The 15148-nt window shown below is 43.8% G+C and overlaps 1 protein-coding gene across 1 annotated transcript in view; it reads left to right on the top strand.

Moving 5' to 3' along the window:
- Nucleotides 1-15148, top strand: part of VAT1L (vesicle amine transport 1 like) — a 180856-nt gene that overhangs the window by 79817 nt on the left and 85891 nt on the right. The window contains exons 5-7 of the mRNA XM_008061797.2: nt 7305-7408; nt 10059-10114; nt 14151-14345. Of these exons, the coding sequence (XP_008059988.1) occupies nt 7305-7408; nt 10059-10114; nt 14151-14345 (355 nt within the window). The remainder of the gene's footprint in view (nt 1-7304; nt 7409-10058; nt 10115-14150; nt 14346-15148) is intronic.

Here is a 15148-nt window from a genome sequence, read left to right as displayed (position 1 = left end):
ACAGATTTGAAGAAGTACTATTATAAAAGGCAAGCTGATCTGTATGAAAAACTAATCTGGCTGCAGTGCCCAGGAGGAGTGGGAGAAGAGGCTGCCAAAATAGGGGGTACAAGCAGTGGAAAAGGCAAGGGAGAGGCAAGTCCAAGGGCGAAGTTGAAGGAGAATAAAACAAGGTAGCCTATGACCAGGGGGAAAAAACCACAAAATGAGGCCAAGACTTCTTTTCCTTTTTTTTGTTCTTAGACAACAAGCATCAGAAGCTGTAATGACTTCCTTTAGACCAGATAAATATAGTGTGAGAGAGACCTCCAGGGGGCCTGCACAACAAGACTGGGGTGTAGGGAGGGTGCTGGAGCTTGGGTGAATGAAAAACCACCCCCCTCCGGGAGTTTTTCAAGCCACTGCTATAAGCTGGCAATGAATGATGAGGAACAGAGAAAAGACACAGTTCCAGGCCAAAGGAGCACAAAGCCCATGGAGGAAGGAATCAGACTTCCACTGGAGGCAGAGTCTGCTACTTGTTCCAATGACTTGAGTCTGCAGGTTCTGGTCATAGGTGAGTCCTAGGGGTACAAGCTCAGAAAAGGCAGACATCAGACTTACCTCCTGCTCTTCTGCAACCTCAGTGCTTAGCACAATGCCCAGCGCATAGTAGGTGCTTATTAAAATACTAATGGAGCCGGGCTCGGTGGCTCAGCCTGTAATCCCGTGCCTTGGGAGGCTGAGGTGAGTGGATAGCCTGAGCCCGCGGGATCGAGACCTGCCTGGGCAACTTGGTGAGACCTCATCTCTACAATAAATCAAAAAGTTAGCCGGACGTGGTAGCACGCGCCTGTCGTTCCAGCTACTTAGAAGGCTGAGGTGGAAGGATTGCCGGAGCCCAGCAGGTCGAGGCTGCGGTGGCCGGGAGTGGCCATTGCACTCCAGTCTGGACAACAGAGTGAGATTCCGATTCAAAAAAAAAAAAAAAAAAAAAAAAAAAAAAATATATATATATATATATATATATATATTAATGGAAGTTAGAGAGATCAAGAAAGAATTCCTGAAAGTGGTGTTGCTAAGTGTACATGGGAGCTATTAATAGTAAACATTCATCAAAAAGCTGAGCACACATCAGTACTGTGTTTAACACCCTTTGAAAAGCCTACTGTGTGCTAGGTGCTGTGCTCAACATTGTGTGCAAAACCTACTCGGTGCCAGACACCTTGCCATGGTCTCCATACGGTGACAGTTAAAGTTGTGGCACAGACGAGTTCTCAGTGAAAAGGGAATTCAGAAGGGAAAAAACTGAGTGGAGAGCCGAGGTCCAGCTGGACATCAATGTTCCAAAAAAGGGAAACTCATTTCTGGGCAAGGTTGAAGGGTTTCTCTCCCATTACTGGCTCTGCCAGAACTTTTCACTGCTCAAGAGAAGTTCTTCCTTGATCCGTGTAGGTGGGAGGAAAAGAGGCCGCATTCACAGTCTAGAGGCCAGGGGCTAGGGACACAGGAAGGACAGACACAGAGGTCTTGGTTCAGCAACTCCAAAATATCTTGCTGCTGAATTTGGCCCAGAGAATCCCCAAGCTGGGGTTATTTGTGTTTGCTTTTTAAATCCGCAGAGATTTATGTCAGCAGGAGAAAGCACATGCAGGAACCGCTGCATCTGGCCTTCTGAAGTACCTACCCTCTCTGCTTTTTATGTAATTGTTATACACATACAGAGAAGAAACCCCCAGAAATTGGGGTGAATGGGGTAGAAATGGAGATCGCCCTTGTGCCTCTGAGGAGCTGTCCAGCTCTGCTTGTGATTTTGATTATTATTTTCTTAAAATGGGGGCCGCTGTGGTGCCTTTCAGTGTGAGTGTGACCCGTGGCAGGGCCAGTAACCAGACTGCTTATAGGACTTGTAATATTCTAAATAGACCCAACTGAGTCCAATGCAGCATGATCTATTTATGGGGCTTGTAATGATTGAGTAGACTGGAGCACTTTTCAATTTAGAAACTCTTACCTGAAGGAACATTTCTGCCCTCGAAAGGAGCAATGTGTGTTTGAATGGTTTGACAGAAACCATCAAAGCATCCTCACCCTCAGGCTCTGAGAATGATATCTGCCTCTACCCAGCTTCTCCCCACCCCTTCCAGAATCCTTTGTCCTTCCTTCTCCCAACCTCCACTCCACCACTGACCTTCAAAAAATATGCAGTGACAGCAAGAAGGAGAGGATTTGTGTCTTCATGGATGAAATACATGTATGTGGTTCAGCTTCAGTAATGTCCAGAGAGAGGCATGGGCAGGCACACTGTCTCCTTCTCCGGGAGGCCTAGTGGAGCAGCCCCTGCTGGGAGCCTGCATGGCCCAGAATTGATAGTGGCAACAGTGTCTTAGTCTGCCGTGTGTTGCTATAAAGGAGCACCCGAGGCTGAGTAGTTTATAAAGAAAAGGGAGTTTTCTCACAGTTCTGTTTGCTGCTAGCATCTGCTTGGCTTCTGATGAGGCCTCAGGAAGCTTTTATTCATGGAGGAAGGCAAGGAGGGCTGACATCACATGGCGAGAGCAGGAGCAAGAGGAGGAGGAGGAGGTGCCAGGCCCTTTCAAACAACCAACTCTCGCGTGACTAGTAGAGCGAGAATTCACTCCTTACCGAGAAAAATGTCAACAAGCTGTTCATGATGGATCCAACCACCAGGGGATCACACTTCAACATGACACGTGGGGGACACTACAGGCTAAGCTCTATCAGGTGGTCACCTCGGGGCTGGTCACCACTCACCCTCTAAAACCCTACTCAGCCTCTGAAGCCCTCACCTGGTTTCTAGACTTGATGGGCCCAGGGGTCAGTCTCCTGACCTCACTGGGCCTGTTTCCTCCTCCCTTAAATGGAGATAATGATGGTCCTGGAGTCACAGGGTTGGTATGAGGCATGAGTGAGGTACAGGGAGTTCTCAGCACTGTGCCAGAGACATAGTAAGTGCTCGTGAGTATGAAATGCTCTTCCAGGAAGACCAAGTGCATCAAGCCTCAGATCTGATGGTTTCTAAGCTGGTGGTTCCACCTGCCCTGAAAATTGCTTGGATGATGGTTGGCTTGTTGAGGTTTTGCATATGCTTTCCTTTCACACCCTTCGCCCAACAAAAAGACCCTCTTTAAGTCAGGCCATTCTGAAAAATGGTAATAAATGCTACCATAGACCCAGCACTTCCCATGAGCTAGGCTCTGTGCCCCATGTGCATCAACTCATTCAAGTTTCATAAAGAGCTTCACAAAAGTCACTTCTTGTCACCATCATCCCCTTCCACAGTCAAGAAAACTGAGGCACAGAGAGGCTAAGTAACTCACCTAAGGTTCCATAGCAAGTAAGTGGCAGCACTAAATGCTTAGCACTGAAATAACATTTATATTTATCAGCCCAGTGCTGCATTGCTCTTAAAGCACCCCTCACTCCTCTCTACCCACCTCCATATTAGCTGTTGGTTGTGATGACCAGTCTCGGTGTCCTTCTGAAAGGAGACAGAGGTCAGGACTTCTCGTTGCCATGGTTGACGTCCTAAAGCCTTCTGACTGCCCTAAATCAGGCTGTTATGCTGTATTCAGAGAAATGCCTTTCCTTTATCACCTGGCCAATTCCTGCTCATACGTCAGCATCCCACAGAGGGTCATCTTCCAAAGCTCCCAAGTTGTGCCATTGGAACAATGACTTCTTTCCGTTCGGCTTGTCCGTTTATAAACCACTCCCCTAGTTGCCCACAAACTCCTGGACCATTGGGACAAACTTGAATCTTCAACTGTGTGTTCCCAGTTCAGCACACGCAATGCCTCGCGTGAATTAAACCCCCAGCAAATGGCTAACCAGTGGCTGGAAATTTACGGTAAATTTGTGGGACCTTGACCTTGGGTTTCTCCTATAAACCAGGAAGGGGGGAGGAACAGTTTTAAAATAGAAATCTTTTGGACTGGATGTTTGGAATAACATGGTCAAATTCTGGATCTATGTGTGTTTATTTTAAGACAAAATTTAATTTTTTTGAATTCTTCAAAGATTAAATTAAATCGACTGGTCCCAGAGCTGTTTGCTAAAGTGATGCTTCCATAATTCCACTGGCTCGCACATTTATTAATTCAGAGTAGTGAAAAGGCCATCAGTTTTGGAGTTAAATGAGACCTAGGTTTGAATTCCAGCTGTCCTAGGTACATAAGCTTGGGCAAGGATCAGTAAGCCTTGATTTCTTCATCAAAACAAGTAGAGTTACATGCCCCTGTCCTCTTCCTCCCATCTCTTCTGGCAGTGCCTAGTGACTGCCACACCCTCCCTTGTGCTAATGTGACTAGTGCTCAGGACCCACTTATGAGTGAGACGTGCAGAACACAAAGGGTATCTGGTCCTATACCGGGGGGGAGTAAGGGCCAGTTGGAGGCCCAAACTTTACCAGCATGCAGTCTACTTGTGTAGTTAACCCTTATTTGTACCTCACATCACTATAATAATTTTTTTAAAGATTAAAGGTAAATAAATTACTTAGATTAAAAAAAAGAGTGGGGTTAGAATGCCTGCCTCATAGGCTTGTTGTGAGGATTAATTATATATTATGATGTACCAGAGAGTTCTGAAATGTGGGTTTTCTTTCCAAGGAGGCACACATGTATAGAGATATGGAATACAAGTTTGTTTTTTTTTTTTTAGTTGGAGTCTCACTCTGTTGCCCAGACTGGAGTGCAGTGGCACACTCCCAGTCACCGCAGCCTTGCCCTGTTGGCCTCCGGCGATCCTTCTGCCTCAGCCTTCCGAGTAGTCAGAACTACAGGCGCATGCTACCACACCCAACTAGTTTTTGATTTATTGTAGAGACGAGGTCTCACCAGGTTGCCCAGGTGGGTCTCGAACCCACGAGCTCAGGCAATCCACTTACCTCAGCCTCCCAAAGTGCTGGGATTACAGACTGAGCCACCAAACCCGACCAAGGAGTACCAGTCTTAAAATGTTTTCTTCCTCCTCTTTTATTCATTCGCTTATGCATTCATTTAATCATTTCACATGGTCATTCAATCAATCAGCATTTATTGAGAACCAACACTATGTCCAGCAGGAAGAGAAGGGCTGTGATGTCACTATAAAGAACACGGACATTATCTCTGATTCATGGAGCTTAGATTTTTGTGGAAGGTGGACTTGATGGCCCAGGAGGGCTTACTGGTAGAAACAAGAGAGCAAGACTCCCTCTCATAGGAGTGAGCACATTTGACAGAAAATATACCCGAGTAGAAGTGAGGTAAATAGGAGGACAGTCTCCCACCCCACAATGCAAGGTGGAGACCTGATTGCCAGGTGTCCACCAACAGATCCAAGTCGTCCAACTCCCATGTGACTCTCCAACCCTACCTTGAAGCAAGCTTCTTTTTATTTTCTCTACTCCAGCCATTCTGGCTGCATTCTACTCTTCCAGCTATCACAGGACCTTTGCACATGCTGTTCCTGCTGCCTGGTATACTATTCCCTTCATTCTTTACCTAGTTAACGCCTTCATTCCCCCCAGGGATGCCTTTCTCTAGCAGCCCTGATTGGATAAACCCTCAATTTACGTGGTTTCATAGCAACATTGTGGCACCAGACCCTATTTCAACTCAATCTTTATTTATGTAATTATTGATGAATGTCTGCCTCACATAAACGCCAAAAAGTGCAGAAAGCACATCTGTTTGGGTTCACCACTGCATCCCTGAGTACCTAGCATGGTGCCCAGCACTAAATACTTAATTAATGAATTACTCAATTTTTAAAATGCCAGTTTGGCTCCTAACTGGCTTAAAACAGTAATTCTCAAAGTGTGGGGCTGGAATTCACAGCAGCAGCTTGTTAGAAATGCAAATCCCAACATAGACCTACGGAATCAAAAGCTCAGAGACGAGGGAGAAGATTGCCATCTGTGTTTTAACAAGCCCTCTAGGTGATTACAATGCACACTTGGGTCTAAGATCCACCTTCCTAATCCCCTCACCCTGAACCTTCAGATGAGAGTTAAGAGAATACATTCATGCAGATAAGAACTCTGTTAGGCAGAAAACTAAGCTGATCATTTTGGATGTGCCTTGGCGATGCGGTGAATTTTGGACATGACTTGAGGGTTTTTGGAGGGCATAGTCATATGAAGACTCAGATGGCGTGGGGCAACCGAAGCAGTGTCTGCACCCCAGGAGATGCATATGCAATTTTCTAGTTAGTGACTCTACAGAAACAGGACTCAGCTGTTGACACACACTGCAGTGACTAAACTTTTGCTGGGGTGAGTTTGGGAGTAGAAAAAGTGAGATATTCGCTAAGACAGGATTATCCTGCTAGCTTGCAGATCTGAGGGAATGATATTCTTGTCTGGATAGAGTAGAGATCCATCAGAAAAGGAATCTCTGTGGGTCTGAATATCTTCCCCACAATCTCAAGAAACTTCCCACTCTACAGGGCCCTTCTATATAATATCTTCTAACAGTAGAAGCTCAGTAAATGTTTGCTAAGTGCATCAGTGAGTGAATGAATCAATGAATGTATAAATAAATGAACAGATCAACAAATATGTTGTCTGTCTAATGGAATACAAATGTGGCTTCTCTCTATTCCACAACCTTCCATTGCTGTAGGAAGAACCTCTCTATTTAACCTTCTTCCTCTAAGAGTCAGTTTTAGGTTGGACCTGGAGATAGGACGAATATAAGCTTGCAGTTAGATTAACATGCCTTTATCTCTTCACAGTGAAGGGAGATGGAGAGGGAGGAACACCAGTTCCTGCTAGACCAGCTGCCCAAGAGGACAGGGACCATGTTGGTTTTGTTCCCAACTCTATCTCCAGCACCTTGGACAGAGCCTGACACATTAACTCTTGCTTCACGAATATGAATTTTTCACTGACTTATCAAATATGACTGTTACGTGACAAGCCTGGAAAAGGCATTTTGTTGCTTCATTTCATTCTCACCACAAAGAAACATACTAGCTCCACTTTATAAAGGATAAGGCTAAGGTTCGAAAAATTGAATGAGACAACTAGATACAAACTCAGATGTTCTGACCTCATGGCCATTCTTCCCGCCTAGACTGGGTCCCAGTACCAGCTACCGTAAATTTCTTTGCTTCCTCCAGCTTTTGGAAATTCTTATAGTTGGACCCAGGATGATAAATCCACCTCTTAGGCACCTGCCTATTCATTGCTATTTCTGGAGCTATCACAGGTTCCTGATTTGGAGAGTCAAACAATATGACACAGGAAAGGAAATGAATAGACCATTTGGTTCCCAAAAGCTTACAGGATTTTGCCTTGTCTTCTCACCATTTAGAATCTCTGCTGAAGGCGTGGACATTGTTTTGGATTGCCTCTGTGGGGACAACACTGGAAAGGGTCTCAGTCTTCTCAAACCCCTGGGAACCTACATTTTATACGGTGAGTGTTAAACAGCAGCACAGCAGGGATGTGGTGAGCAACGGGGAACGCTGCATTTGTACCTCCAGGCAAAGTTCTAAAAGATGAATTGTGTTGATATGCTGGTGTAGTGGGAATGCAGGTGTTCAATGTTTTTAGTGTTTTCTATAATATTTCTGTTGCTGTGAGTTGTTTTCCATGATAAAAATGGCATGTGTACCTACTGTCCTATATCCTATCATTTTAAATGGGATAAAGCAAGGCCACACCAATGTGGTCACTGCTAAGAGTAGTACCATTAAGGGACTGATCCATGGAAGGTGGCGTGGGTGGAAACTATTAATGGCTTCAAAAGAAGTTCAAAAAAATGAAGACATGAAGGACTCACAATAGAATGGGGAAGAATGGCTAGGGTGTGGGGACATTAAGGGAGGTTTTTCTCTGTTGGAAATGAAGTTGCAAAGCACAGATTGCCCTTGCACTAAACTACTCTTGAGTGTCCCGATAAAGACAGAGCCATGGATGGATGGACAGATGCTTGGATGGAGCACATATCTAGTTCCATCTACTTCTACACCTACTTCTATGCTCTTGGGTGTGGGGGAGATGTATGAAAAAAACTGGAATCAGGTTTTCACCAGCAAAATGATACTCCAGAGCCTTCCTTCCCCCTCTCCAGTCATAGGCATGCAAACTAACTTGAACATTCATCTCCACAAAGTGAAATAGGCATATATGAAGCCAGATGTCATATTCCAAAGCCAAATAGTATTGGGGTTATCCAATGTCTGAGATTCTTAGAACCTCTGTCCCCTCTAGGTACTATAAAAATTTGACCCTTAATATGGATAACTAAAAAACACTTATTTCTCTGCTATTAGATGAAGAGCTTATAAATGTGGGGTGTAAATCTTCAAGCATTTTTCTACCGTCATCAGATCATGTTAACAGATCTGATAGTGTTGAGCTCACCAGAGGTGAATAAACATTTAATTGCTGAAGTGTTCCAGTAGTTTCTATCACTGCCACACATTTCCTTGGCAGTGGATGCCTGGTTTATTATTATTACCAATGAGAACCTATGAGTGCCAGTGCACATTGTAAGGATATTGGATATGACTTACATGTGAGTCAAATGCAGAGGGACAATTTATTCATCTCTTCTTATCATTTACCAGGGGTTCTATTTTTGTCTCAGTTTTATAGTGTCATTTTGGTAAAATTCAACCTGGTCATCTCACAAGTATCTAATTAATTCCATTGAATACTTGGTTTCTAAGTAATGAAAACCTGGTACTGTCATGCCTGGTGGCAGTTACCCCATAAAGCAGAAGCAGTGGTTAACTAACTAGCTACTCGCTTTCCCAGGCTAGATAACTAAGCTTAAAATATACATTGTTATTTCATTAAATAACTGTTTTCTGAGAAGAACCTACTCCTATGCCTTTGGGGATAAGGCAGGAAAGCCATTGTAAAGGCACCAATATTGTATCTGAATGTTCCCACTACTGTTAAAGCTCTCTCATGTATCAATCTGTTTTGCATTGCTATAAAGAAATACCTAAGGCTGGATAATGTATAAAGAAAAGAGATTTATTTATTTTGGCTCACAGTTCTGCATGGTGCCAGCATCTGCTGGGCTTCTGATGAAGCCTCTGGAAGCTTACAGTCATGGCAGAAGGCAGAATGGACAAGAGAAGGCATGTCACGTGGCAAGAGAGGAAGCAAGAAAGGGGAGAAGGAGGGGCCAGGCTCTTTTAAAAAGCCAACTCTCATGTGAACTAATGGAGTGAGAACTCACTCATTACCCAAAAATGGCACCAAACCATTCATGAGGAATCTGCCCTTATGTCCCAAACACCTTCCACCAGGCCTTACCTCCAACATTGGTGAGCATATTTCAACATGAGATTTGGAAGAGCCAGCAATCCAAACTATATTACTCATTCCTCCCTCCCCAGCCCCTGAACGCCTATAAGGGTTTTTTTTTCTTTCTATACGAGTATCTTAGGGAATCTCTCTCCACCCCACCTCCCATCTGTCCCCTGAATATTGCTTATTTCAACCGGCAAAGCTCAGTGTCTCATACACCATGTCTAAAGTAGTTTTCACCTTTCTGGCTAGACCTCTCTGAGGCTTATACATTGATCACACCATTTCCTTGGCTTGTAAATCTATTTTCGTCCTCACCTGCTGCTTTCTCCTATACCCCATCTTTTCCCATCCATCTATATTCTAACTCAGCAGCGTCTTTCCCAACAGCTAAGTATCCAGAGCTCCTCACGTGCTGGGAAATCCAGTTCAGAACATAAAGTAGGTTCACTAAGCAATTCCTTTCTCAGTCTCAAAGAACAGAACCAAAAAGTCATTTCAGCAACTCATCATTTTATTCAGATGTTGGCCTATATCATACTTTTGCTACATGCTCAATTTTCCAAAGTAATGAAATGGTCACCATGAGAAATGTCAGTTTCTCTTTGATCCCGCGACTCCTAGCTAAAATAGTCAACTTGATGCCTTGCTCCCATTTCCCTCATTTTTTCAAGGCTTAATTAAATTTGTTTTCAAGCTTCTGCTCGCTCTGGGTCAAATAACTGCCATTTTTTCATGCATAACAAGAGATGTTAACTTCCATTAGCACTTGCTTGATTTGGGAATCTTCCATTTGCAGGCTCGTCCAACATGGTGACTGGAGAAACCAAGAGCTTCTTTAGCTTTGCAAAGTCAGTAAGTATCTAGGCGCGTCTGATGTACTGTGGTGATGCCCTGATTTGCATGCTGTGAGCTCCTCCATTGTAAGACATTGACCTATTCCTTGTCCTTCATCTGCCTCATTTATTTCCAAAAGAGCCTGCCTTCCTGCTCTACTCCCCGTGCCTAGGCAGACCGGAACTTGGGCTTCTTTTGCCTAAATGAAGCAGAGAGGTAGGAGTGTCAAGAAAACTTCATTTTTATTTCAACAGAGAGTGCTTCAGTGTTGTTGTTTTTACTTACTGGTAATGCACTCATGAGTGCATTCTATTTGCTCCATAGAGAGGGCAACCTTTTGGTTTGGCTACTTTCTGATCAGGTCTCTGGGGGTACCGAGATTTCTCTGCGTCCCCATCCTACTGAGTTGCAGATACAAATGGGGACCCGACAACTTTAACAAACTCCTGGGGCAATTTTTAGACATGGGCAAGTTCACGAACCACTGTCTTAAGTAATTATGTTCTGAACATGGTGGTCACTTTGCCTTTGAGAAGCCACATACCTAGGCATTCACCCCACCACAAACTGATTTAGATCTGTGTTCTCATCTAGAACTATACTTATTCGAATTAAACTAATTTGGGCTTGAACTTCGATTTTTACCCCACCCACCAACCCCGACAGGTAATTGCTGCTTCTCATAAGTGCTTGTTCTTGTCCTCTCTACTCCTGGTCTCCTATGTCACCGGTGCAGGATTGATTGATTGACTTACTTGACAAGCCTTTTCTGAGCACCTGCTGTTTGTGGCACTGTGCCAGGCACTGAAATACATAGCACATCAGATAGGTGCATGCTTGGCTCATATTCTAATGATGGCGACAAACCTGAAATAAGTAAGATGTATTATTAGCATAATTGTAAATGGCTATCAAACCTCTAAAGGGCTAAAACCACTAAAATAGAAAACAGCAGGATGGGGTGAGGGCAGTTATAATAGGGAGGTCAGGAAAGCCATGGTAAGGTAGTTGGAATTCATTCTACGGGTGGCACTGTGGGATATTCATATGCCCCCTACTTGTCAACACTGGCTGCCAGAAACTCCACCCCCAAACATTCCCTGATTCTGGAAAGGTTCATACTCCCTGCACTTGTGAGATTGGAATCAAAGGGCCTCTCTTTGAATTTAGGCTTTAAAGTCTGGGGCAAGGATCATCTCGACTACAGAATCTATAGGAGGAGTGAGAATGGCATCCAATGAAGAATGCTGTCTGGAGTGCATCCCCTGAAGACCAGCTTTGTACAGGCACAGCTGCTTTGTTGCTGTGACTGTAATTAATGTGATCCTGACAGACTGCTGTGGGTAACCACACTGGTCCCAAATTACATGCAATTGTAAGAAGTGTTTTCCCTTTCTCCCCTAAATGCACAATCTCAATACACAGTGTTAACAAAATAATTGCAGTGTGCTCATGTTCAATGAAGGCATTCATAAAAACACTGCCAGGATGGAGACTGAGAATCCTGTGCCCAAAACAGGGGTGCCCATTACCAAAACACTTTGTAGCTAGGGTTCAGGAAAGAAAATGTTCACTTTCAGAGGCCTGGTCAAATATGAGTTGGTCGGTTAGAAGAAAATCAAACAGAGTGCATATCAAGAGGTAGAATGATGACTTTGCTCTGAAAAGTTCTAAAAAAAAATTTTTCAGTACATTCAAGGAAGACTTAGAAATTAAGGGTATATGGGAATCGTACAGAGATTTCTCACTCAGCTATTTTAATTATGTTTTATCTTAACATTGCTGCAGCGCTTGTGTTTCACTGTTAAACATGCCATTTGCTTTCACACCATAACAATGATGATACTAACAGGGGAAGTTAACATTCAGAGAACAGTCTGACTCCACAATAGAAGCTCTTATTCACTAAATTGAGAACATCCAGGTAAATTAAGACGATAATAAAAATGGTGTATTTTTACAGAGCACCTCGTACATGGCAGACACTGTTCTAAACACTTTATATGCATTAACACATTTACCCCTCGCAACCACCCCATGAAGTACAGTGAGGAAACTGAGCCCTGAGAAGCTAAGTGACTTGACTAAAGTCACACAGCTAGTAAGTGAGAGCTGGGATTTAAATTAGGCATTCAACTTCAGGACTCTTTTTAACTACAACTGTGCAGCAAGCAATCTACAATCTGTGTAGATTCTGCAAACATTCATTCTGCAAACATTCACTGAGGTATCGCGCACACACTGTGAATCAAGTTATTATTTTTCTACTTTTGCTTTGTGCCACGAAGCCCATAATCAAATGCATGGCTCTTTTTGAGCTGGCCTCCAGGTCCTCACCGAATGTACTTTGGTAAAGAATTTTGTGTATGAACCTCATCATTGTTTAAGACCTGTCTTTCTCACACTTATTTTCCTAATGTGAGTTTCCTAATTTAAAAAATCAAATTTTTTTTACTTTTGTGAGCTTCCTCAGTTCTTTTTGGAAAGGGGCAGAAATAAATAAGCACATCAATAACATAAATGTTATCAAATGTTTCTAAATGCCCATCACATTCTTTTTTGCGGTCTATATTAAAACTGGTCTTCAACATTTTACCTTTTAGAACCCTCCAGAAGCTGAATGTTTGAATTTCTAACCTATAGCCAGCACCAAAGGAAGCACAATTAAATCAGAACACAGCCACTAGATAACCATTTCCGTTAGTTGCTGATGGATCAGTTACTTATTTTGATGTCTGAAGGGAGGAGACGAGAGACTGGAAGAGAGATGGCCACCTTTACCAGTTGTGTGACTCCCACCAGGGCTTCTCAGCTTTAGTGCTTTTGAGATTTGTGGCTTGGTCATTCTTTGTTGTGGGTAATTCTTTGCTGTGATCATGTCTTGTGCTGAGAATTGTGGGGTGTTTAGCGGCATCCATTGCTTCTACCCACTGTATGCCAGTAGCTCTATGCCCCCTCCCCGCCTTCTGTCATCACAACCAAAAATATCTTCAAACATTACCAAATGCCCTCTGGGGGACAAAACTGCCCCAAGTTGCGACGAACCACTGATTCAGTCCCAACACTTTGGCTTTATCCCTCCTTCTTCCTACATTACCTTCCTCCTCCTCCTCCTCCTCCTCTTCTTCTTCTTCTTCTTCTTTTTTTAATGAGTTGGTGTCTCTGTGGCGGCTCATGCTGGAGTGCAGTGGCATGCTCACAGCCACTGCCGCCTAAACCTGCTGAGCTCAGGCGATCCTTCCACCTCAGCCTTCCAACTAACTGGAACTACAGGCATGCACCACCACGCCCGGCTAATTTTTTGATTTATTATAGGGATGAGGTCTCACCAAGTTGCCCAGGCTGGTCTCGAACCTATGGGCTCAGGCAGTCCTCTCACGTCAGCCTCCCAAAGTGCTGGGATTGTAGGCATGAGCCACTGCACCTGGCCCCTTCTTCTTTATCTGATGCATTCCTTCCCACCTCTTCAGGTTTAACCTTGTCATAACCACAGCCCTCCCCGCCCCCACCCAGGAAAACAGTTCCTTCAGTCAGAATGGCCACCTCCACTGTGCTCCCATCACATTGTATGATTTCCCTGACATCCTACTCCTTTTACCAAGCCCATCATCACTGCCACCACTCACTAAGCCAAGTGCCCTACACTTATTTCTCCCAGAAAAAGCAGAGGCATGTTGGTTAGTTGGGAAAAACTAAGCACAGAGATTAACAGAGAGGACATCATAGAGTCAGGATTCAACTCCAGAGCCCATGATCCTAACCACATACTGCTTCAACTACACGTGGCCTCATGTTTGGTTTGGGGCTCTCTCTCCCATCTACACTAGAGCCTCTCATAAGCATCACTGCCTATTGTTTTCTGTGCACTCACAGCAGTGCCTAGTGAAATAGATGCTTTAAAAAATACACCACCAAGAGCCACCCTTTGGCCAGCTGGAATCTGCTCTGCTGTAGCCTGTGCTGTCTGTCCCTGCAGTAGCTGACAACACTGACATTGCTGCAGATGCAACACAGTATTGAGTTCCCCATAACTCAACTCCATCTCTCCTTGCAGTGGTGGCAGGTGGAAAAAGTGAACCCCATCAAGCTGTACGAAGAGAACAAAGTCATCGCGGGGTTTTCCCTTTTAAATCTGCTCTTCAAGCAAGGCCGGGCGGGCCTCATTCGAGGAGTGGTAGACAAACTCATAGGACTATACAACCAGAAGAAGATCAAGCCTGTGGTGGACTCCTTGTGGGCCCTGGAGGAGGTAAGAATGGCGCTTTTCTTTAGCAAATCACCTCTTCCTTTTCATCCAGGCAGGTTTGGGCAGCCACTTGCAATCTTTAACTAAAAGATTTTTTTCCCCTAGGTTTGTATGTTTTGAATGAAGGTCCTAAAAGGCATTTCCCCATAGTATAGTACTTTGGATGTATGAAATATTTTTAATTTCCCTGGTGGTTCTCACACCCCATGTCTCGCTGCACCATTTGTGCCATAAACCCTTCCCAGGTAGGCCATCAAATTTTGATGGATGTGTACAATTCACCTTGGTTACAAGAGTCTGTATATTGTTGCAGCATCATATATATTGTCACCCCATGAGTGTACAAGATACCAAGGTCAGAGCGGACAGTGGTTCAGAGCTATAATGATTTGTGTGCTAAGTCTGTATACTTTGAGCCACTGTGAAATATTAGTTACCATGATGGACATTGGAATCATTGCTTAATTGCCAGGTCTAGTGTTGGATTTAGTATTTTTGTTAATTAATATGCCAAAAGTTGTAGTATTTGAAAGTTTTTTTTTTTTTTTTTGGTACAAAAAGATTAATAACCCCTTCTGTAGCCTTCAAGGAGCCATAAAACCTTTGAAAAACATTTTTAAATATGTGGAGATGTGATTTTTTGCTTGTTTGTTTGTATCCTTCAGATACTGAAGCATGAACTGGTTGTATTGGCTCATACAAGATTTGCTAGGAGGAGGCAAGTCTAGAAAATCCTTTAGGACAATGAAAGTTTTAGGCATTTGGGAAGTCAGTTGTGGCAGCTACTTGTGAGGAGTAATAAGATG

This window comes from Carlito syrichta, unplaced genomic scaffold (assembly GCF_000164805.1).
Source record: "Carlito syrichta isolate Samal-C Ts95f unplaced genomic scaffold, Tarsius_syrichta-2.0.1 Scaffold305614, whole genome shotgun sequence".
Lineage (NCBI taxonomy): Eukaryota > Metazoa > Chordata > Mammalia > Primates > Tarsiidae > Carlito > Carlito syrichta.
Note: the sequence above shows the minus strand (reverse complement) of the source record. Positions and strands in the feature narration are given on the sequence as shown.